Here is a 25214-nt window from a genome sequence, read left to right as displayed (position 1 = left end):
GCCCATTTTTTGTATGGCTGTTGTGATTTTTTTTGTGATTTGTGCCGAACTTCACACTAGTTCGAATGGATTGGGTGTTCCCCAAAACTCGCATGCGCGGATGTCAGCGCCATCTACTGTATAGGAATACCAAGGCGGTAATTTCAAGTACATAATTTATTTTAACTGATAACTCGAGTTTTGTAAAGAACTATCATGACTAATGCAGATTTATTGATAAGTGTAATGGTAGAGTAAAATATAATAGATATTTTTTTATATTAAGTAATTTATTTTTCTTTTAGGATTGCGATGAAATAATGTAACTAGCAATTTTTACTATCTTTATTTGTCAAAAATATAAATTTTACAGCTTTAATACGCATAATTCAACCTTGTGACACATGAAATCATAAGCAATAGTTACAATAAATAATTTATCAAATTATTTGAGCTTCAGAAGATCGCCGTTCAGATGCAAATGCGATTCAGGGTTAAGTTGGAGGAGTTGAATCTCACTTTAAACATAAAAAGTGAAGAGATCACACCTCCACTTAATCCTTTACGCAATTTCTTGTTTATTTCTTCTACTGCTGATGTGTCATGACGTAGGTGGGCTCACATATGAGCTGGAAAGATAGATCTGGCAGCATAAAGCAAACTGTCAAGATCCCCTGTCCAACTCAGATATGTAGCCGTAATATCCGTCGACTCACGTGTCCTGCAACAAACAATAATTAAATGTAAAATATTATGTGATGGTCGTGTATTAATTCCGTGTGATAATCAGAGTGCGCGCGCGCGTTATGTAGCTAGCGTGCTATCACCGCTCGAAAAGGTGCGGCGAACGTTCAGATAAGAGCTCTTTTTCCCGTCACGTTGACTATTCTAAATACCACTATTCATTTTCATAAAATGTGATTATTAGCGGCATTCATGAATTAAGGAAACACATGTGCCATGTTGCGTGATTACGTAATCGAAATATATGGCACTATTCGAGCTACTTACGTGTCGATGATAAAAATAGAATAAAACAAAATGGAGCACAGACTGATTACAATCACACGGAAAATTTACACCAGAAATTACCTATATAACTACCATTATATTCAGAACACTGAAGTCAATATTAATCACAGCTCAAACCTCGATAGAGAGTCGATCAATCGATGGTCCCATATTTATACACTCGATCATATCTTCAGATACGATATCAGGGAATTGCCACGAGGTACGAACGTCCACCATGATTATGATAAGATTGGACGGTTCGTGGAATCGATTGGTCTTTACTGCTGATATCAGGGACGCAAACACTTTACTCCACCAATAGGCAAGGCCTTGATAAGCCTGTTCAGGACTGGAAGGTGTCAGCCGCCCGGGGCCGATGGCACCAGCTATCTGCATAGAACCACACTATGACTAGTTGTTTACAATGGAGATACACGTTTATTACGTTATATCTCGGCAATAGATAATTATATTTTCTCGTCTACTTGATATAGGGATTAAGTGTTTGTCTAAAATATTAATTATTATTTCAGTCGACTCAAATTGAAATATAATTGTATAAGCTGTGAATTTTATTTTAATATAGATATAGGATTATAATTGAGCTATCATATCTTTAAATCATTGATTATCACAGCTAACAAATTAAGTTGACTATTAAAAGTCAAACTTTTCTTTCGGAAAAGTTGGTTCAATGTTACCAAGCAGATATTTCAAGGTGCTAAAATAAAATTTCTATTAAGAGATATATAATTTAGGTATTATTATTAGAATAGGCATGTACGTGGAAGAATTTCGACATGACAGATAAGGTGCCTATCAAATGGTGTCATTTGATAAGAGTTTAGGTGTGCTTTCTGGAACAGATACAGGTGTAATTTAAATCATTTTAATTCTTCAAGCCGATATTACTTTAATATGACGCTGAAGAGTTTTTCGACGCTAATTCTTCCAGCCCGAACTATATTGCGATGGGAAATTGCTAACTCAAACTAAAGGGGCTTTATTTTCATGTTCTTTTTTCTACTTTTCGTATTTTAAATTCTCTTTTATAATAGTCAATCTGTCTAAGTAGGCTTTAGGTTATTCAACATCACGGTTATACTGAATTAACGCGAGTGGAAACGCAGGGCATAACATATCTATATATAATTCCATCATCGAAGCAGTAATTGGAGTCTTGCCCGTCCTAGTCCCTTAATAACATATATTAGAGAATTATTTAATATATATAATATATATTATATAATAAAGATTTTTTTATTACTTAATCATGTTGTCGTCATTACGGTATGTTTTTCATGATTAACAATATTTCTTTATCGATATTTATATAAGTAGTATGGGAAACAAAAGTCGAATATCTATGACAATCAATTTTGTCACTATCAGAAATAATGTTTTTCTGCCGGTAACGGAATTTTTAAAATCAGTACTAGATCCATACTATACCCAAACCTTAATACAAAATAATTGAATACAAGAATATAATATATATATATATATAGATAACAGTGTGTTACGTGGACCAACCAACACGCAAAGTAATAATTTTAGCAAGAGGGCGCGCCAAAAAATCTAAATAAATATAGGGTTTGTGTTAACTTTTTTTTAAATCTATATTTCGTAAGTCCATCATTTAAACACAAAAATATAGTATTTACAATATCCTTAACCTACATAGTAATAATAATAATTAAACATTGATAAATTAGTTCTAATTCAAATGTTCGGTCGCTGTGTACCTTTAATGCTGGCAGTTTTTCCTCGCTTAAATATACTTATCTATATTTATCTTTAAAAATATATTTTCCTTTTAAATATATCTTTAGTAAAGTGATTTTATTGTGGTAGATGTTTTAGACGAGATAATAATAATGGATTTAAATTACTATCTCGACTACAGCAGTGTTAATTTAAATATACGTTCCTTAGACACTTTAGTAATTACTAATAAACCATAGATACATGTTTTTTAAGCTAGTTTTATACAAAAGCAATACATAAAAAAGAAATAGAGCTTCTATTAATGGCTGTAAACGAAAATTGTCCGTAGGCTATGAGTGGGTGAAGAGTGAAAGGTATGGAGTAATATCTGGGGCCGCGATAACTTCGGGGGGGTCGGGGTAAAGGGGGAAAATAGGGGGATAGGGGGCACAGCGCGGCCGTGAACTGGAACTTCGAAAACTTCTGTATTGTGTTTACATTGAACTTTGTTATGTGGGTTAAAGTTAAGCCGGAGTTCGTATGTGCCGTTTCACTGAATTACAAAGTTGACTCGCAAGTTTTCCTATCGATTTTCATCTTATGTTTATCAAATGTTTCAAGGTTCTTCGGGCATGCGTTAGTCTGACAACTTTTGGGTCATAATATTCAATTTATGCGTGAATTAGAGATCATATATGGGGTGGGATTTTGAGCTAAGTGGTCTTGTAATATAATAGTGACCTCTGGCCAGGATCGATAACTCGGTGAAGGGCTGTTTGTGGGTTGTGAAGTTCAAACTGAATTGTTTAATGCTGGATATGAGATCGATCACCAGTCTGCAAATTCAAAGCAGTTCACCATGTCTGGTGCAAGGAAGTGATTGACACTCACTCCACCACGCCACTCTCTGTTGGCGGATATAGTCTTTCTACCGCAAAGACCTATGTCAGAAACCAAAGACGGTGTGTCTCAGCAATTTCTTTGTCAGCCTTGTTCCATGGTCACAGGCAAGAATTTTGAATTTTATATCGTATAACTTAATATTATCTTCAATACACTCAATAAACAACTACAAATAGTAAGTATAACGCAAGGATTCAGTAACAATCTAGTAGATATTATGAAAAAGATACAGGATATAGATTTTTTCGAATTTTAATAAGAATTAGTAACGTTCTTATAAAAACGCAAAATAAATTATAACTCTGCAGTGGTTGAGCTAAGAGACCTCCCGTAGAACATTTTTTTGTAGCTGATTACCTCATCTATCCCCTATTTACGTTTGATCCACGACTTTTTGGCCACCCTGTATAATAGAATTACCGAAATCTATATTACACAATAATTCTCCCACACAACTACGTTTCTGAAATCAGCTACCAATGTGTTGTTTAGAACTCAATGTAGATTTGTATGTGACCCCAAAGGCCGTATACGTAAGCAATAATAGACAGACATGTGTACATAGGCTGACAAGAATGTATGAAATAGCATCAACTCCCACCAGCTTCCTAAACATTAAAAAAATATATCTTAGCTACTGCCCCGGTGCGTAGGACCAATAAAATTTTTATTTATTTTCATAAGAATTTTATTAGTAAGGCATGGCACTAAAAAGGTTGGAAAACACTGTCCTAGAGTATAATTTTCTAAATCTAACAAAAATTATTTCCACTGCAAAACTCAGTTTGATTCGGTTTATTTAAGTAATGTGTAATCAATTACAATTATATCACTCTAACTGAAATTAAACTATTTAAAACAATTACCAGACAACAATATTACATACATAATGTCTTCTAATTGTCTGTATAAAGTGTTATTTTATATAACATCGCTTCAAGGGCATTATTGAAAATGAAAAGCGGAAACGCAATTTATTATTTATAATATATAAATAATCATCTGTCCATCTAACTCTTGTATATAGCCCCGAAGACAAATGTGATCAATCCTTTTAACAAACCACGGATGATTTGTCTAAAAAAGTACCTATTATTAAAATACCTGCCATGGCACATACATATTTTTATAATAATAAAATACATGTGTGTGTACATATGTACACGCGTCTTAGGCGTAACAAGATAAAAATCTTTTTAAATTTTTTATCTTTTGCCTTATTCTAGGTATGTTTCTAGAAAAAACGACACTAGCAATAGAAAAAAGGTGTTTAATACATAGAATGTTTTATTATAAGGCATTACCTAGTTAAATAAAGTAACGCGCCAAAAGAAGTATTACTTCAAAAACTTTATGGCAAAAGGGTTGTGACAGAATTTATATAGTGTGTAGTGTGTAGTCCAAGAGAAAATCTGGCATAAAAAACTCTCGGTAAGTACTCTTATAAAATATCAAATCTTTAAACAAAATGACTACGACAATCATAGAAAGGTGAAACCAGAAGGAGGGAGATACGGTCCGCTCTTTATTTGTATATTGTGCAGCAGTGTTGGCATTGTGGCTTCAGCGTGCGACTCTCATCCCTGAGGTCGTAAGTTCGTGGCCAGGCTTTTACGCACCAATGGACACTCTTTCTAAGTGCGCATTTAACATTCGCTCGAATGGTGAAGGAAAACATCTTTAGGAAATTTAAACCTTAGACCCAAAAAGTTGAGGGCGTGTGTCAGGCACAGGAGGCTGATCACCTACTTGCCTATTAGATTAAAAAATGATCATGAAACAGAAATCTGGGGCCCACACCTATCACACTCACAGATATATATCTTGGATTGGCTGGCGTGTCGCTCTATTGGTAAGTGTCAAATTCGGTTCTGTAGAGCCAGTGATTATCCTCTACCTCGCAAAGTGTAAGTATCTCTTTATAATATTAGAATATATGAATAGGTTATGAAGTTTTAATTAAAATAGTTCCTATAATATAACCTACCTATGTTTGCAGAAGTTAGAGTCAGATTCAGAAATAAAAGTTTACGCGACCATACAAAAGTCAAACTTAGATGTAGTAGACTCGTGGCGGTAGTTGTATGGATATGTTCAGATATATCTTAAATGAAACACTTTGTTTAAAGCTGGGTAACAACTGGCTTTAATTGTAAACAGCATGAGTTTATAACTAAGATAACATTAGGGGTAGTGGGGTTGCGACACTGGATTAACAAAAAACTAACTTGACTTATTGAAGAGTTCTTGAACACAAAGTGATACAGGATACTTATGTTATTGGACATTATCGGAAACGAAAATGTTAAATTACAATTAATGAGTGTGGTAAAAACTAAAGGGCTCATATTTTTAAGGGTTTTCCTTCACAATTCGAGCGAATGTTAAATGCGCACTTAGAAAAAGTGTCCCTCCTTCTGGTTTCATCTATCTATGTTTGTCATAGTCATTTTGTATGATGATTTGATATTCTAAAAGAGTACAGGCTTCAAATGTGCGATGATTGTTTACATTTTGTTTACGCTTTTAAAAATTAACATATATTAGTTAAATTACATAAATCTCGCTATTTTATAAAACTTAGACGATTTCGTGGTTTCTTCTAGTTAGATCCATCTTCGGTATTAAGAGTGATGATGAAAACAATCGCACAGATAAGAGTGATTGAAGAGGTGTTTAAAATTTCGTCGAACACCAACTAACCATTGTTTGACAATGTATAGTTTTAGCGTTTGATGTAACAGTTTTCATTAGAAACAAATAAGGAAAAACAATCCTTCTAATAGCAGTAAAATCCAATATCAATTTTCTTATAATAATAGTTGAAATTGAATTAACAGTTCATATGAATTGATAGTTCATTCCGTGGGCCCAGAACCCGCACAGTCGACACTGGACTCCAAATCAACATAATATAAGCTTATTACGAAGCTAAGATTGGTGTCAAGGAATATAATCTAATAGCTGATAGGGCCACGCCTGAACCTATTTTTCACTGTTATCAAATGGTATCTGATTAAATTCACACGAAACGTACCAGTGCAAGACAAGTTGTACTAAATAACAAATCACTTTTAAACTAACATTGAATTCTGATAAAGGTTTGCTACGCTATTAAATGTAACCAAAATTTGATCTAATCTTTAGGGTTATATTTTATTTACGCACAACTTACGGTATTTCTAACTTATGTTACTTATTTTGGACTACATAAAGTCTAGTTAGTAGTCTCAGTTATCCATGTTCCTGTGGTAATTAGAATGTTTCGGATACACAGTAGTGTTGCCCAAATGCAAGACCAAGACGAGACTTAGCCCAGTCTTGGTATTGTCTTGCGACAATACACCTGGTCTTGATCTTGGTCTTGGTATTGCGCTCTCAGTCTTGGTCTTGGTATTGGTCTTGCAGCAAGAGTCTTGCAAGTCTTGCGAGACTTACAAATACCTATTAGCCTATTGCTATTTATTGAACACGTTAGTTTAAATTAGTTTTATTTATTTAGTAAATTTATTTAATTATTTAGTAAAGACTATTGTCTTCAGCGATGATTTACTAACTAATAATAATTAATTTGTTTAATGGAATGGGATGGAAGAGTTGTAGAATAAAGACAATCTATGCAATTTAACATTTATTTAAATAAAAAAATTGCAGTACAGTACAGAATAGCATCGACATAATTAACTTCCAGTAGACTTGCAAACGTTATACAAAACGAGTTCAAAAAGTTATAAGTACAAGTCAAAGCGTTTCCTTACACAAAAATTCTCCTAATGTACCTATGTAAATACCTATGTATTATTGTATCTACCTATAAATTGGTAAAGAAATGATATGAACGGCTCGCCAACATGCAGATATAAACCCCGAGAGGTTTTTGTTGTGTGGCTAAAACTAAATATGAATATGGTTGTTTTCGAATTAAAAAAAATTGGTTACTTTATATTAATTCTTTTGACCAAGAATTAATACAAAGTAACCACCTCGCTGATTCATCACTTAATCTATTTCTATGTTTTCTAATTACTAGCGATGCTTTAGAAAATAATCTCTCAGCAGGTACTGAAGTTGCAGGTATCGAAAGAAAATCACGAGCCATCTTGGATAAAATCGGATATTCCGTCTCATGCGTCCTCCACCACTCTAAAATGTCTTCCGAGCTGGCGGCTCTCGGTTTACTTAGATACTCCTCCAACTCGTCAGAAACTAAGCCTTGAAGACAAGATCCAGATGACGACGTAGAGGGACATGCATACAGTTTCTCAAAGTCTATTACATCTTCATATTCCTCATCCTCACATACTTTGTTTTCATTTCTTGGTAATTCTGGAGATTTAGACACCGAGTGTTGCTGTACGTGTAGACTTTTATATTCTTTATAAAGTTCATTAAATTTGTGCAGGCTTTCTGTTTTAATTTGCTGCCCCCATAATGTAATATCAAAAGTCTGAGCTTTGTGCCTTGGGTCTAAAATTAAAGTGGTACAGTAAATCCAGTTGCTCTTCTTATAATGTTTAAGCATTTTATCTCGGGCTGCTTGGAAACCTAAAATGAGCCTTTCATCCACTTCAGTTCGATTTGGTTTCTCATCTAATTGTTTTACCATTGATTCAATTTTATCAAGCAATAGATTGAATGATACAATGACTAGCGGTAATGTAACATATTTTTCTCCACCAAGTTTCGTTGATAAAAGTTTAAAGTTTATTAAAAACTTATGTATTTTTTCGAGTATTTGCCATTCCGTTTCTGTGATTTGAAAATCATTCAATTCGGTTACTGAAACGCATAATATGTTAATGCCAGGTCTCACTTTTAAACCAAATCCAATCATATCATGTGTGGAATTCCATCTTGTTGGACAGTCGAGTATAGGATTGAGATTTGATGGCACGCCAACTGCTTCACAAGCAGACTGGAACTTCCTCTTCAATATCTCGCTTCTTTTTATTTTACTGGAAATACTGCGTAATTTTGTAATACCTGTACGTGAGTCAGCAATATTTGGCACATATTCTTCATCTTCCTCAGTTTCGTCTTCATAGTCTTCATACTGCTGTTCTTGTTCTTTATTGTCAGTTTCAATGTGTAAAGCTAAGGTCTTTAGTAAATCTTGTACACCAAGGTTCAAAATGTGAGCAAAGCACCGGAAATGTTGATTGTCTGAATCAAAATGCAGCAGTTGTTTGCCAAGTTCACACATAAATTTGGTATTTGCAGTTGCGTTGTCCACCGTGATACCCTGTATTTTATTAATTATGCCATATTCCAATAAACATTCGTGGAAAATCGTTGCAATATCTAACCCAGTATGTCGACCGCGCGATGGTATAAAATCAAGGACTACAGATCGATACTTCCAGTCATTGTCTATAAAATGAATTGTGACCCCGTAGTAACTCCTACCAGCAATGGACGTCCATCCATCAATGGTAAATGACATTTTACATGAATATTGTTGTAGTCGATTTTTAACATTCGATTGTAGTTCTTCAAATCGCTCTTTAACTTTCCTTCTTAGTGTCGACCTTTTAGGAAATATCGTATTCGGGCATATCGATCGAAAATATTCCTGTGTATCTTCATCATCGAAAAATGAGAAAGGAAGATATTTTTTTACAATCCAATCAACTGTAGCTGTCATGAAGTTGTCACTTCGGTTTTCAGATACTGACTGAAATAAAATATTAAAATATGTGTTAATAATAGTAATAATAGGTACCTATTAAAATTTAAAACTATGAACATAGCATGATATCTATAAAAATATAATATAGGTACTAGAAAACCTAAACTATACCTAAACTAGCTTCGCATTTGAATAAATTACCTAGGTATAGGTCTGTACCTATATCTAGGTATCCTAGGTATACCTTTAATCTGTATTATAATCGTGTTACGGAAAGGATATACTTAATGTACATACATATCAAAGGCACGGATTCCTATGGTGATAAGTGATAAGAAACCAATAAGGCAACATTTTTCAATACCTATAATTACCTACATAATTATTAATGTTTGTAAGTCTATACGTACACAAATCATTCATTACATAGGTACCTACGTCAGCTGATCGGTGTCAAATAGTGTCAATCAATTAATAATCGTCCCCGTAGAGCGAAAACACATTAGGTTGAAAAATGCCCAAATCGAGTTAACAATGCCAATAAAACTATAGTTTTTTCCCCTATTTAACTGTCTAACCGTCAATTTTGTAGGTATCCTAGTTTCCGATTTACAAAAAGTGAAAATTAAATAAATCTATTCTTTGGTCCTAATAGAAAATAAGAGAAATTACGAAATCATGTTAACTATTTTTTTATTTATCAAAAACTTACATAGCTTATAAAATAAAAGATTACCTAAGTTACTTTTATATTAACATTTTTAATTCATAGGAAGTGTAGAAGATTTTTTTTATATAAAAGTAGTTAGATTTTATACTATTATAAAACAAAATGTCTTTTAACTCTTAAGTTTTTTTTCATTATGTATATTTTGTATATCTACCAGTTAGTCGTAAATTACCCAAATCAAGTACATATAACATAAAAATAAACTCGATCTGAGTGAAAAATCACTAACTAGGGGCAAATATTAACTAATTCATAACTACATCGGATATTCTACAGAGAACAAATAACTAATTGGTTTTTTTTTTAGGTTTTCTCAGTAATAACTTAATCATCACTTTGGGTAGCTAACATTTTAACTTAATTTGATTTCCTTCAAAATGAAACTAAAAACATTAAAATATGGCATGACATGCTAAAGTTATGGCAATTTATATTTTTCAAAACTTTAACCCTCATTATCTCAAAACAGGTTTTTTGGACTTAATGAATTTTCGCTCTACGGGGACATATATTCATCCAAGAAACAACTCCGTATAACATTTGTTTTTCTGGTATTTTTATTATTATATTGATAGTTTTATGCCACAAAATAACAAATAATTGAACACATATTAGTTAGTACAAAATCGAAGTAGGTTTTGTAGCTTGGGAAATTGTTTTTTGTTTGTAGTAAAATAAACTTAAGTAGTGCCGCGGCTGCCTCAGTAATTAAGTAACTATGTACCTGCTTAAGTAGAGTACTTTATTTAGCTCACGGTTCAAATGAATGCAGATTCTAAACCAGATACCTACCTACCCTTTCTGTAACACGTAATACAAGGATACCTATACAAACACCCGTTTGTAGAAATAGAGATTAAAATCGTAAAAAAATTTAATAACTACGAACTACTAGAACGTCCACTGCTGGACAAAGGCTTCCCATTCGGGGTGTAGTTGCCCATAATTGCCACGCTGAGGACTACGTACTACTAAATAATTTATAAAAAAAAAATTTAAACTATAAAAAGTAAAGTAGGTATTTATGAAACACCCTAATTTGCATTGTTTTTTTTTTCATAAATTTACAAAAATAAAGTACCTACGAGAAACAGCTAGGTACTTTACTCTGGAAATTACTGTAATTATTAATTGGGTACCTAGTATTTACGTAACATATTTTTTTCTTACCTGTCTACTTATTGCAGTGGTTGTTAAAAACCTTGTGATATCTCCACTTTGACTTTGACTTAATGTTGGTTTTCTTACAGGAACAAATATTTGCGATTCCTTCCCGTGAAAAGATACTAGATGCTTTCTTAAGCCTGAAGTGTTTCTGTTTTTCATTTTTATTTCGACTTTCTTATGTTGGCACAATTTACACATACCAATTTGGGACGCATGAGTTATTTCGAAAAACTCGTCATATTTGCTTTTAAGTCTTTTAGATCTAATTCTGCAACTCTCACTACTCCGACTAGAGCTATTTGAATCTTCGTCACTCATGTCAAATTGTAAACATTCACTCCGAAAGTAATAAGGATTTAGAGTATCTAGCTAGGTAAATCGGCGAGAACAATAAATAAGATAGACTCGAAGCGGAACTCAATTGGAAATGACTGAAAATTATTTAAAAACTCATATTTATAAGCACAAGCCGAAGACCGACAAAGAAAAATGCGGCGTTCTTTGATAGATAGAATAAATCTTTGAAAGATTAAAAAACAGAAGTATCAGAATCAGAATCAGATAGGTTTTGTGCCTACGCAAAAATATAGTGCAGATAATAAATGCAAATAATATTGTTTATCACGTTCCTTTTTTATTGGAACTAGGCATGTTCCGTTAGGTCATGCCTCACGTCATGTAGGTACGATAGAAGTTGATAAACCGACACTTTAAATCTCGATTTTTGGAAGTGTGTGATTTTAAAACAAAACCCACGACGTCACTCATATTTGGAGTTTTTCCACGTTTCAAGTTTGTTTAAATTAACCCACTTCCAAATTTGCAGTGCAATGTCCTTTAAAAAGGTATAATAATAATATAAACTAGGTATATTGTTATTACAAATTTTTTTATAATATGCTTACGACTACAATCTTCCTTGCGAGGACAACATAATCTATTGGCGTCCGTTCTGAGCACCCGGAAACCTATTTTATTCTTTGGAACATGGGCAGTGGCGGCGACCTTTGACATGAAAGCGACGCGACGGCGGCAACACAAAGTCTAGGACTAAGGCGGACTAAATTTTTACCTATTTTGGTAGGGTTGTCAATGCTGGCATTAGCACAGAAAAATAAAATTAAGTAAACACAACGTTTTAACTAGGTATCTACGATAGAATATTTTTTCTACTAATTCCCTAAGTACTCAGTCTAAATATATTTTTCATAATTTGTTGTGTGTAATAGTGAACTCTAAATCTTACTTAAGAGCTTTTTTTAAAATAAACTTATGGAAAGCACTGACATGGCATATACAATTTTCAATCTTGCTGCTCACATTTTAGTACCTAGGTATATCACTCACTATCTATCATTTACCGATATTAACAATGATTATTTCGAAATTAAAATATTCGAAATTCAATAGATGCAATACCTACTTAGTTATTAATTATGATCTCGCCGGACAGCCAGTGTGAGAATGTATTTGTACAAGAAACTCAGAGCATTCAATTTATACCTACCTACTGCTGAGACATTTAATTTTATCCCCCTATACCAACCCTACCAAAATAGGTAACAATTTTGTGTGCCTCTGTCCGTACTCTTTGTCGGCAAATGCGGCGCTCAAACAGTGTCAAATGCTGTGATACACTTGTTGCAAACCGCGGCGTCTTTGTCGGTAAATTATCAAATAATTAGGTATATAATACACCGACCGACCAACAGTTTATTCGCAGAACGTCACATTTTCCCAATTAACCTTGAACCTTAATACTCTAGCGATAAAGTTGAAAATCTGTTAAAGAAATTTGACAGATTGTAGGAGCTCAATGTGCTGGCGTCTGTACCATAACATTGGCTGCCGTAGAAACTGTTACTAGACCTACTCGACTCGCTAGCTTGTTAGTTTTAAATTTTTCTGAATAGAAGAATAATATAAACTTTGAAACATAAGTAGCTACCTACATAATGTTTATATAATTTTGTTGGCTATAATTTTAAGCACATACCAACCTACGAGTACTAACGTAAAATCTGCACATTAGACATAAACAAGCATAATATATTATTATAGGTAGATACCAGCGTTGCCATACGTCCCGATTTTTTAATGAACATGAAATGCCCCGCGCGGGACATTTTTCCCGCTTTTTGGGGTTACTCAAGACACCACTGCCATGCTCAGAAATTGCACCAGCTCTTTTAACAGCTACCAAAAAAAGATACCAGGTATATCATATACTCATTCCTCAGATTTCTGACAATTATTTGAAACGCCATTTGTCTAATGATATGAATACTTTTTTTGGTTTAGTTTTGTTTTGTTTATTTTTTTTTTTTTATTAAGAAGACAAGTGTTTAACGATAGGGTAACTCTGATTTAAAATATCACCTTTAGTTACTATGTCCCGCTATTGACGAGAGATTCCCACTTTTTTAACTGAAAAAGTTCCAAAATCCCGCCTTGACAATAAAAAATCTGGCAACGCTGGCAGATCTGTGGTAGATCAACAAGGTATGAACTTTGCTAGAAAGTTATTCTAGGTACATTTACATCACATGGGATGATGGGAACAGATTTGTGAGTATTAACACGCTACCTACTTAATAAATAGTTGAAATATAATAAGTACTTACCTACCTAATCAATACAATACCTTTCAGGGTTCTTTCAGACGAGCGGCACGTTGCCAACTGCAGATACAACTGCAGCCCTTAGTTTAGTGTTATGACGATACCTACGGTTTTGATACTGGGGAACGTTTCTCAAAATCGGGATTTAATACAAATACCTACTTAATAATGCCCAAATCTCAGTTTGACTTAACTGCAAGACGCAAGAGTCTTGCAGGTTTAAGTATTGTCTTGCTCAAGTCTTGCAGGCTTCAGTCTTGGTATTGGTCTTGCTACAATAAGGCGGTCTTGGTATTGGTCTTGGTCTTGCAAAAGTGCAAGAACAAGACCAAGACTGCAAGACCAAGACCGATTTTGGGCAACACTAATACACAGGGTGTTCGTCTTGATGAATTAGCGTCAGTCAATAATAGAGACAAGATGGTCGATGACAATTCAATGGGAATCAGTGTATGGTATAAAATTAAGAGCCTGACACCTAACAAGTTTCGACTATTCATAGACTTGGAAATAACTTGATAGTTAAAAGATTATAATACACCCACCGGAGTCATGATTTGCCCATAAAATATGTATGAACAATTAACAGACGTAGTGGTCCGCACATCGGTTGTGGTACTTAATAAAATTTATTAATAATTACTAATTAATGTTTATATGAATATAATTATACGGTCATTGTGTATATGATATGTACATCATTTATTTAATTTCCCAATATCTGATACCAAAACAACCTAATGTTGTTCATTTTTACAGTAGATAGCTGATAAAATACCTTGTATAAAAATTTAGACAGAGGTGTTCCAGGAATATACATTTCGCCTCGGTTCAGACTCAGAAAAAGTGTAATATTTACTCATCTCTACTTCATTATAATAATGCCAACAAAAGTATTTTATAGATAGCTAATCCACACGAGTAAATATTTGTTATATTCTAAAAACACAATAATTAAGGCCCTTAGTTGATCAAATATAAAACTAAATTGCAGGATTGCTTAAAGCAAACAACTGTTTGGTCACGTGGATTTATTCAGGAGATTAACTCCTGGAGAAAACATAATAATGATTTAGGTATGTGTAATTAGTAACGCAAAAGAGACCAGGTCCTAGGGGAAATGGTTCGATAGTAGTGTCAGGGACAGTCACATTTATTGTTTGTGAATATGTCAAAGTATAAACGTTGCATTGCAAAACGATTAGAAAATAGTGAAATTCATACCAGTCACGTCAGCCACTACAAAGGTACCTTGGTTTTATCTCGTTTTTTTACACTTTATTTATTGAAGGCGCACGATAAAGATAAGTGGCTGTCGACGTATTTATCGCGGCCTATCGCAAAAGAACTCGCACAAGGAAGTTATATTATGCCAATTCTTTTAATGTTTAACTATGTATGATTATGAAAATTTGATTCGATTTTGTTTCCTATGTGTGATTTGTATACTTACAATTTGGTATTTTGCAGAATTTATAGACTGTATATTTAATTGCATCGATTCTTTGTTTCTTTGTATGTCTATGATTTTTGAAAGAATTGGGTGTTACCTAAGTTGATATCATTTTAATTTAAGTAAGTACCTATAAATATAGAAAATTCAAGCTTAAATCAATAAGCTACCCTTAACAAACGTGCAAGTTTACTTCACAAATATATGTCCAACTTTCAATTTTATTTTCTGAATTGCAAGAAGTAAACTTTTGAACAATGCATATTAGTCAGTTCATTAATCAAAAGTTAGCACAAGGGCTCGTCTGCGCCTGCCTTCACCGCCCACCCCTTTTGTCTGCTAATCTATAATATACAAGAATATAAGTACAGATCACTATGTGTATACATTTTCTTTTTAGGTGTTCCTCAAAAATCTTACAATATTGTTATATGGCAACACTTTGACAAATAATTAATTTGACATATAGCTGACACACAACCACGAACAACAATCTGTCATTTCGTAGTTTGTGAAAAAGACGAAAACCTGTGGCCGAAAACTTTCGAGTCCAAGTACAAACATCCCAAGTATTTTATATTTTATGATTTCGTAAATCTTGTTTATTTTCGCAATGGACGATATTTGTCGTCTTTGTTGCTCCAACAAATTTGTAAACAACTACATATTTGACGAAGAAAAGGCGTTGTTTTCAAAAATGTCCATGTATTTGCCAATAAAGGTAAAACTTATAATGTAATCACTAGTTTCTATGTTGTATTTTGGCCTGATGAATTTTAGGGCTTAATATATTTAATTTAATTTTAGGTGGTCAAAAATGATCCTTTACCCAAGAAAATTTGTGACAAATGTAGCTGCAAAGTCAATGATTTCTATCAGTTTTGTAATGAAACAATTGAAGTCGAAAACAGGTAATCTTAGATACATAAATTATTACAATACAGTTTGTACTTACGGTAGATAATATTTAAAATTATTTGTTTAAACAACTACCTGTAAATATTATTAAAATAAAATATTATTTGGCTAATTTTTTCATTGTTTTAGAGTTAATATGAAATTTTAAGTACATATTTTTCAGTTATTATGGAAATAATATTTAAATAATTTAAAATAAAAAATACATGAAGAATTTCTTTCTGTCAAGTAATTTTATGCATTCTTCATTTGTAACCTCTGTATAAACATGTTAAATATGGTGTAAAATAACTACATTTCTCTGCTACAAAGTTTATTTAATGAAACAATAGCTTATTTTTATTTCACAACTGGTTTTCAGACTCAGGAAAATGCTATCCCTGCAGTTAGCAATAACTGTACCAAATCCTGTAAGAAATACACTAAATTTAGGCATTGAAACTACTGATTATCTAAAAAATGAACAAAGTACTCAGGCTGAAGAAGATTTTCAGATAAAAGTAAAAGTTGAACCACTACAGTCACCCATTGTTATAAAACAGGAGTTGGTTTCAAACGATGACAGTTTCGATCACAATGGCTCAGACAGCGATGATAATCTCCTTATAGAGATTAAGAAAAATAAAAATCCAAAAGAAGAAAATGAAAGAAATGGCCATGTGCAGTCTGCAGAAAAGAAAAACCATGCTATGTTGCACGCAGAATTCTTTGATATGAATTTGAAAGACAGCATTAATTTAGAAATAGTTAAAGATGAATCTGATGATGGATTTGATAATATGGATTTTGATAAGGAAGTTTATTACTGTTGTATTTGTTTTGTTAAGTGCAAGACAAAAAGTGATATGATTAAACATTACAAGTAAGTCAACTGGGAATTTTAATCATAGGTTTTTAGGTTTTTTACTTTTATTTCACAGAGACATTCTTTTATGAGAATAAATATATTTAAGTTGTTAGGGATAATGTTGCATTTTAATACTGAAAGAAAATTGAAAAAGGTTCAATAGTTTTTAGTTGGTTTGTTACAAACACACAGACTTACAAATCTCACTTCTTTGATAATTTTTGTATAAACAAGACCACATTAAGAACTTTACATTGATTTATTCAGATTTATGGAAAGATATAAACCGTTTAACTAACAAATAAAAATATTTTTATAACATGCAAATGAGCATGTTAAATGTTAATTTAGATCTACCCTTTTACCCTTTATGTTCATATGTGTGCAATATGAATAAATAAATTTTATTGCTATATAAGAACTAATTAAATTTTCAGGGGTCATGTTGATCAGACACAAGATATGAAGCCACCAGCAGCTCCGCCATTTCCAGCTGAAGGTAGATGTGAAAGATGTCGGAAAGTAAGATATCTTTATTTTTAGTAGGATACCTATCTATCTAAAATGCTAGTTGTTATGCTAAAAATTTATTTATTATTTAAATGCCTTTACGATATATGGCTTAGTTAGAAGTGAACATAGAGTAGATCATAGATTTGATAATAATGATTCCGGGTTTAAGAGCAGTTTTTTTGTTATTAATGAAGCTTGGAAATGTTTTTAACAGTTTGTTATATAAAAGTCAGAAAACCCACCTTTTATTTAGTAATAGGGTAATTTTCTCCTATAAAAAGCTTATACTGGTACAAATTTGAAGGCAAAAAAAAAATTACAATTTTATATTTAATTTCTAGTCTATACAGCATTTTCAAAATACGAGTGTTTATTAAATTACTGTTTTAAATAGTTTCGAATAATTCATATCAATTATAAACTGTGTAGCAGTACTGTCGCCACAGATTAGTATTTGATTGTCAGAATAAGCTTAAATAAAAACTCCTTACTGTAGATCACTTTCTTAATAAAACAGTGTTGTTCTTGTACGTTCTACGCCCTTGTATTGACGTTAACATCTTAACGCTTGGCCGGTAGAGATCGCTTATACGCGATATGCCCGTTGCACTTAGCCCTCAGATAAATTACCGAGGCACAGGGCGCTGATCACCTACTTGCCTTTTAGATAAATAATAATAAAACAGATACAGAAATCTCAGACCCAGACCTAAAAAGGTTGTAGCGCCACTGATTTTATTTTTTATAAATGAATTCATGATTTTTTATTGTTATGAAAAATAATGAAATTTATGTTTTATTTTTTAAATAAATATATTAATATTAATAAATGTTACTTTCAGGTAGTGCGAAATCCAAAAGCATGGCGTACACACTGGCAGCGTCACTGGAAACGAGATAGACGACCTTACAGATGTACACTGTGTGAGAAGTCTTTTCAGGGTCATCAGCAAATATTGAAACACGGTAATTACATTATTACCAATTATTTAAAATCTTATATATAAAATACTCGTGTCACGGAGGAGTATGGTAACTAACATTACCATACTCCTCCGTGACACGAGCCGTTTCTTGACTGATTTTTATCAAATTTTATATGCATATTCAGTAGGTTTAAGAATAGAGAGAAGAAGATAGATAGTAGCCGTACTATCTATCTTTCAACCAACTAAGTGATAAGGGGTGTCCAAAAAAAATATTTTTATTCTTTAGAATTCTTTTTTGTTTTTATTTTTTTATGATACAGCATACAAAAATAGATACAACTCCTAATTTTTACCCCTCTATGATCAACCCTTATTTTTTATTATTGTAGATAGTTATTTTTATTGAACTAAAATAACATTTCCTAGAAATAATATACATGGCAAAACAAATGTTTGCCGGGTCAGTTAGTTTTAATATAAAAGTAAATAATTAAGAACAGCCTAATTGAAAGTCAATCAAGGCAACCCTAATTACATTATCTAACACTATGGGCAAATGTGAAACTATGTAGCAAATAATACATACAATAACCTAATAACAGACAAACATATTGGCAGAAATTTCTCTTTGAAGACAGCCTTATGTGCAATGGTCTCCTTTGCCTAAGTCTGTATCTACGACATAATTCTATAATAATTGCGCATTTAAAAAGATGTTTCTTAGTACACAGGGACCGAACCCATAACCAAATACTAAGAATTCCAAAGCTTGTCTATAAGAGCGTTATTTTGCGTTATAGTGCCGTCGTAATGTGCGGTTACTGTGTCGTACGTAATTAATTTTAAAGTAAAACAATTGTAACACTAATTTTTTCTTCAGTCTAATTTTAGATACATCACTTTAATGCACATTTTTAAACTAATTACACTAAGAACGAAACAATGTTTCAATCGTCAAATAGGAAAAAATAGCTTTCATTTGAAATATATAATATGTATTTGTAATGTACATAATATCCTAGTAATAATAGATAGCACCTTTAATTTTTACTGAAAAAAAATAGATTTTGCTTTAACAACTTCTTTTCCCGGGGCAAGCAATATATCTCTATTTCATTCACCGTAAGTACTACCAAACCATAAGACCGTTTTGAAGTTAGGGTAGAGACTAAAGATGCTGTCTTTTATAAATAAAATATAATTATGCATCTATAATTTCTTATTTCAGGTCTAATACATAAACCAGAATTTGAAAACCCAAACCAACAACCCAGCAAGCCCATTAAGAGATTTGTATGTGATCTCTGTCCCGAAGGATTCGTTTATATGAGGTAATATAAAGTTATAATCGGCTAGCTTAGAATCTTTGAAATAAATAGTCTATTTTATAATGAAGTATTCTAATGGTGAAAGAGTTTTTGAATTTTGTCCAGTAATTTTTGTTAGCTTTAAGATTTTTTTAATAAACTAAGAGTAACTTACGGGTATAGTATGATTTGAAATAAATAATTTTAATAACACTTTTTATAATGATAAAATTTTTGGCTGTTATGCTGTAAATAAAAATAAATTAGAATTTATTGATTTCTATGTTTTGCTTGCTATTTATACCAATATCATATTAAAACGTCTATGTTTGGTATTTTTTCTCCTAAACATATGAAATGAAAGTTGATCCCAGGGGGTCATGACCCCCATGACCCCCTGTTATCAATCCTTGTTCTTCTTATTCTATCTTTTCCAACAACATTTATTTTCTCAGTTTACAAATTAACTAATAATAATGATTTTTTATTTAATTTTGTTTAAGTTTTGCACTTTTGTGCTTCACAATTTTTTATTGTTTTCACTACCTAAGGAAGTAGCTTGAAAAAGATCACCATATAACTGTTTCTATTTATTATTATTGTAAAAATAATAATAATTAACTTTAGGCGCGCTAGAGTAACATGATAAGAATATTTTTTTACTATGCGCGCGCACACCGTCACAAAAAAACCGACACCCTGAAGTAAGCTATATTCTATTGTTAGTGTAGTTTATTCTACAAACGTAGAATAAATTTTTGTAAAGATTTTTATCTTACGCCAGAGAAGTATAACTTCTAACGCGTGTACATAAGTACACCCCCCTTTTTTTACAATTTGCTTTGTTTTTTTTAGATGTCTCCTAGCCCATCGCAATAGCACTCACCCCGAAGCATCTTCTCGTGAGTTAGCTTTGCGCTGTGCGCTTTGTAGTCGGTCCTTTACGCATCTCAACTCATTGAGGAGGCATTTGAGATCGCACTCGGGCGATCGGAATTACCTTTGCAATGTCTGCGGGAAGTCGCTCACGTCTAGGGAACATCTGAAGTTTCATATACGGATTCATACGGGATATAAACCTAATGTTTGCAAGTAAGTTTGGAAAATATTTCTTATTGGTAAAACTATTTTGGTATAAGTATCGGAATGACATTTTTTTGTACTAAGACTAGGAAATCAATTTAGCCTGTGCGTTTGATGGACTTTTGGAAGTCCAGATTAACTTCGAACTATAGCGATATAGTAAAATCTACGATTATACATAATTTAATTTACTCGAGATACGACATACTTCATGTAAGTCCCGACATTGAATCATACAAGACAACGCAACCGTGAGTTGACAACCGTGATTCGAATTCACGACCACAGGGTTACTAGACAAAGACTATTTAATAATTCTTCAAAGACAAGTTTTCGAAATACCAAAAGATTTTAATTTCTCCGGGAAATCGAATTAACAATTACACGTTCAATTGATTGATAGGAATTCGGGAATAAATTAACGGACACTTTTTTTTTTCTGAAAACGTTTATGAATGATCCCTTGCGTTGCATCTCCAATGACTCCTGAAAGGCTGTCATTATCCGAAGTCTTCTGTTTATTGGCAGTCTAAAAACTTCTTCCATTGGTTTGATCCTTGTCCACTTCGACGTAGGGTCCCTCAAAAAAAAGAGCGTATCAATTCTTAAAAGGTCTGCAACACACTTGCGAGCCCTCTGACAACGTGAGTGTCTCTGGGTGGCGGTATTACTTAATATCAGGTGCACCTCCTGCCCGTTTGCCCATCTTGTTTAGCCGCGATTTGCAGTATTTGCAAAAGTAAATGCTTCTGGAGGAAGTGGATGCTATGGCCATCTTATTGGTAGATGCATGATACATATCCTTGAGGTTTCCAGATTCCCATTAAAACGATTTGCCTGATGATAGGCATGATAGAATGCAAAAGTTGTGTTGATGATTAATTTTGACATTTCAGAACTTGTGGAAAAGGCTTTGTAAAGAAATGCAACCTGACGTTACACGAGAGGGTGCACTCCGGTGAAAAACCCTACGTCTGCTCGCATTGTGGAAAAGCATTTTCACAGAGATCCACCCTCGTCATACACGAAAGGTATACCCAAAAATATATAATTTTGTATAAAATTTGAGTTCATAATAAGTCCGCCATTCATTCAATTGTGAATCTCCACAAATAATTCCAATTAAAGTTCATGCAACACATTATCCAGAATTACATTCTTCAAAAAAGAGCATACTAATGCTTTAAAGGCCGGCAACACACTTGCGAGCCCTCTGGCGACGTGAGTGTCGTTGGGCTTCCTGCTCGTTCGCCCCGTGACATAAAAAAATCTACCCACATAAATTTTGTTCTGATGCTATAGTAAACGTTCCGGATAACTAATAAATAAAAACATTTTAAAAGCTTTTGGGTGGGTTTTAAAAGAAAAGAGGCAAATAGCTAAATTTGATTTTATTTCGATTCACGATTAATCGTTAAAAACAAAATTAGCAGCGCTAGAACCTTGTTAGATCTGGGCCTCCGATTTCTATATCTGTTTCATGATCATTTGTCAATCTAATAGAAAAATAGGTGATCAGCCTCTTGTGCCTGACACACGCCGTCGACTTTTTGGGTCTAAGGCAAGCCGGTTTCCTCACGACGTTTTCCTTTACCGTACGTGCGAATGTTAAATGCGATAGATGTCCATTGGTGCCCAGCCGGGAATCGAACCAAGACCTCAGCGATGAGAGTCGCAGAAGCCACAAAGCCAACACTGCTCTTAATCGTTACAAGCGTTGACCAAAAAGGACCAATGACAATTTTCACAGATAAGAAAGGAACATTTAGTTCAAACACTATTCATAGGTGGCGCTACGTACACGTTTCTAAATAATTATAAATATTTATTTCAAAAAAAAAAAAAATTTGGAAATAAATACAACAATTGCTCTAGTCCAAACATAGAAATGCGACACATACCATCTTTCCATTAGACATTTTCTTCCTACAGAAATTAAAATGTAAAACAATTCAAATATTCCAGGTACCACAGCGGCGCTCGGCCGTACAAATGTGCAGTTTGTGGGCGTGGCTTTGTGGCCAAGGGTCTACTGTCGATGCACTTGAAGACGTCGTGTGTAGACCTTCCAGCGCCAACTGGAAGAGAAATGCATTCCCCTAAAGTCGAAAGAGTTGATCCTAGGTAAATAAAACATCTACTCGATTTAAATGTGTATATTCGAGTATTTAAAGTATTAAAAGCAGCCTTCTGTGAGCGTATTTGGTACTAAATATATTGTTTGAATTTTATTGTATGGAAAATTTATAAGTTTAATATTGTAAGGGAACCTCTTATGTTGGAAATTGTTATTTTGGATTAAATTCTATCATATGACAAATCTCATTAAGATATTGTTGAACTTTACATGTCTTAGATATAATTTTTTTTTGGACCACAAAATTAGGACAAACACATGATAAAAATTGACATACATACATAAATATCAAAAGCGGTGCCGTCTCTATAACATGTGGACACGACCAGCGAAATCAAGTAGATACAAAAAACAGTGTTAAATAAACAAGCATAAAAAATAAATGTATATAATGGATATTGTATGCTTCTCTATCATATATGTAATTTTTTTTTTTTAAATTGTGAATGTACAGTAGGACCTAATTCAATAGATCACATTTTTAAGTTTAGGCTCCATAGCGACCTGCTTAAAACAATGTAATGGATTCATTGATGCAACATTCAAACTGAAACTCAAACTCAAAACGTCAACAGAAAATACGTTAAATTGATTATAAATTTACATTTACTACCAGTCAAGGGCGTAGAGCGGGCAAGAAACTCTCCGCCACTCTTTTTAATCGCCAAGTTTCGAGTCATATAAATTGTTTGAACTGGAGCAAATCAATCCCAAGGATTAGGATAATTTAAATAATCGTCAAATTTATAAAAAGCTTTATTGATTAATGTACGTTTAACGCGTTTTGAATTTATTCAATGATAACTAACTAATTTCGCGTGGGAGTTTGTTGTAAAAACGAATTCCATATAAAGAGTGGTTTATCTTATGGAGCCTGGTTGGTCGTAAACTCAAATTAGTTTTGTTTCGCATATTACACTGGTGAAAGTCACCATTTGTTTTAAAATCGTTTATTTTTTTTTTGGACATACAACAAGGCTTCAAGAATATTGACCAGTCATAATATTCAATTCCTCAATTATAACGATGTTCAGCTCTTTTTGGAACTGAAATTGTTTATTATTGTTATTACGAATAGCTTCTATTGTCAAGCTAAAGACCTTTCATGTATGGAGTACTGCAGTCATCTTTGGGCCGATGTTGCCAACTTGTATATTGGTGACGTGTTAAATGTGATCTATTAATTAGGTCCTACTAAATGTTACCGGACCAGTGAAGTATTTTAAATGACTAAACTAATATTAATGATTTTTTTAATTTAGCGTATTACAAAATGTAATTACTTAGACTTGGTATAAAATCGCAAAATTTACAGGTCTTAAGACTGGATTAACGTTTAAGACATTCTGCAGATTTCTTCAAAATTCAAATTCAAATTCAAAAATCATTTATTCACGTAGGTAACACAATGCACACTTGTGATGCGTCATTAAAGAAATCCATATTAATGCTTCTAATTATACATTTACTGCCAGTTCTCAAATCAAGGGCGTAGAACGGAAGAGAAGGACTGGAAATAAACTCTCCGGCACTCTTTTTAATCGCCATGTTTTTTTTTGTTTACACAATGTTTGTAAGGAGCTGCAACCATTACACCATGTTCCACATGACATCTTAATAATATAGATAGAAAAAATTAATTTCAGGTTGTTGGAGCATTAAAAAATGCTAAAATAGTTTATTGCATAAGTGTTATTTTTTAGTTTAAGTTTTAAAGTTCCTTGTATAAACATGTATAGAAATAATACGAAAATAAATTTCATCAATTTTGTGTAAGTTTTTGTGTAATTAAGCGACATCTGTTGGCCTATATCAGAAACTAAAGTGTTTTAAATGGTTTTAGTAGGTTATGGTTTATGTTGCCGTTAGGGTCATCCTTTTAATCACTTATATATCAATGATATTAAAGATATATTTTTTTATTGTCTTCGTGTATAAAATATATCGGCATGTAAGTTGGAAAAAATTTGCGACCGCAATGAGGGTAGTGTACAATAATTTTAAAAGGTTTTTGGAGAATGTGTATATAGCAAAAACATTGTTACCGTTTTTGCTTATTTGCAAATACGGAAGTGAGATATAATTCACACGCCAAAGAAATATTTAGAAAATCTACCAAAATGCACCTCACCTCTAAAATTATGATTATATTTTTATGCTTCAACTTATATCATTGAAACTTTTTATTTCAACAAAAAATAGAATTCCTATTAATATGATCTGCTCTGGATTTGTTAATTAATAATTTTTGAGAGGAGAAAAATTTTAAAGGCTTTC

The 25214-nt window shown here is 32.8% G+C and overlaps 1 protein-coding gene and 1 long non-coding RNA gene across 3 annotated transcripts; one reads left to right on the top strand and one right to left on the bottom strand.

The window, feature by feature from the left end:
* The first annotated feature begins 36 nt into the window (after positions 1 to 36).
* Positions 37 to 25214, top strand: LOC125059180 (zinc finger protein 239-like). Of its 2 annotated transcripts, none has more exons than XM_047663475.1 (10): positions 37 to 137; positions 16011 to 16114; positions 16483 to 16983; positions 17406 to 17490; positions 18324 to 18447; positions 19639 to 19741; positions 20573 to 20809; positions 21697 to 21831; positions 22766 to 22924; positions 24584 to 25214. In XM_047663475.1, the coding sequence occupies exons 1-10, from the start codon at positions 66 to 68 to the stop codon at positions 24597 to 24599; spliced, it is 1536 nt and encodes a 511-aa protein (XP_047519431.1). In that variant the 5' UTR covers positions 37 to 65; the 3' UTR covers positions 24600 to 25214. The 2 variants fall into 2 exon arrangements, with proteins under 2 accessions (XP_047519431.1, XP_047519430.1); XM_047663474.1 differs by lacking the exon at positions 37 to 137 and adding an exon at positions 14786 to 15924.
* Positions 311 to 1366, bottom strand: LOC125059181. Its single transcript, XR_007118610.1, has 2 exons — positions 1072 to 1366; positions 311 to 700 (listed from the first exon to the last, which is right to left on the bottom strand). It is a non-coding gene; the product is annotated as an uncharacterized LOC125059181 (long non-coding RNA).

Source organism: Pieris napi, chromosome 19 (genome assembly GCF_905475465.1).
Source record: "Pieris napi chromosome 19, ilPieNapi1.2, whole genome shotgun sequence".
Classification (NCBI taxonomy): domain Eukaryota; kingdom Metazoa; phylum Arthropoda; class Insecta; order Lepidoptera; family Pieridae; genus Pieris; species Pieris napi.
This window is presented reverse-complemented; position numbering and strand designations above follow the sequence as displayed.

Excerpts from the sequence above, each read along its gene's own strand:
- LOC125059180 (XM_047663474.1), top strand. The coding sequence starts at position 15,817 with ATGGACGATATTTGTCGTCTTTGTTGCTCCAACAAATTTGTAAACAAC. Across the intron at positions 16,115-16,482 it reads ACAATTGAAGTCGAAAACAG|ACTCAGGAAAATGCTATCCC; the intron begins GTAATCTTAGAT and ends ACTGGTTTTCAG. Across the intron at positions 18,448-19,638 it reads TCAGCAAATATTGAAACACG|GTCTAATACATAAACCAGAA; the intron begins GTAATTACATTA and ends TTCTTATTTCAG.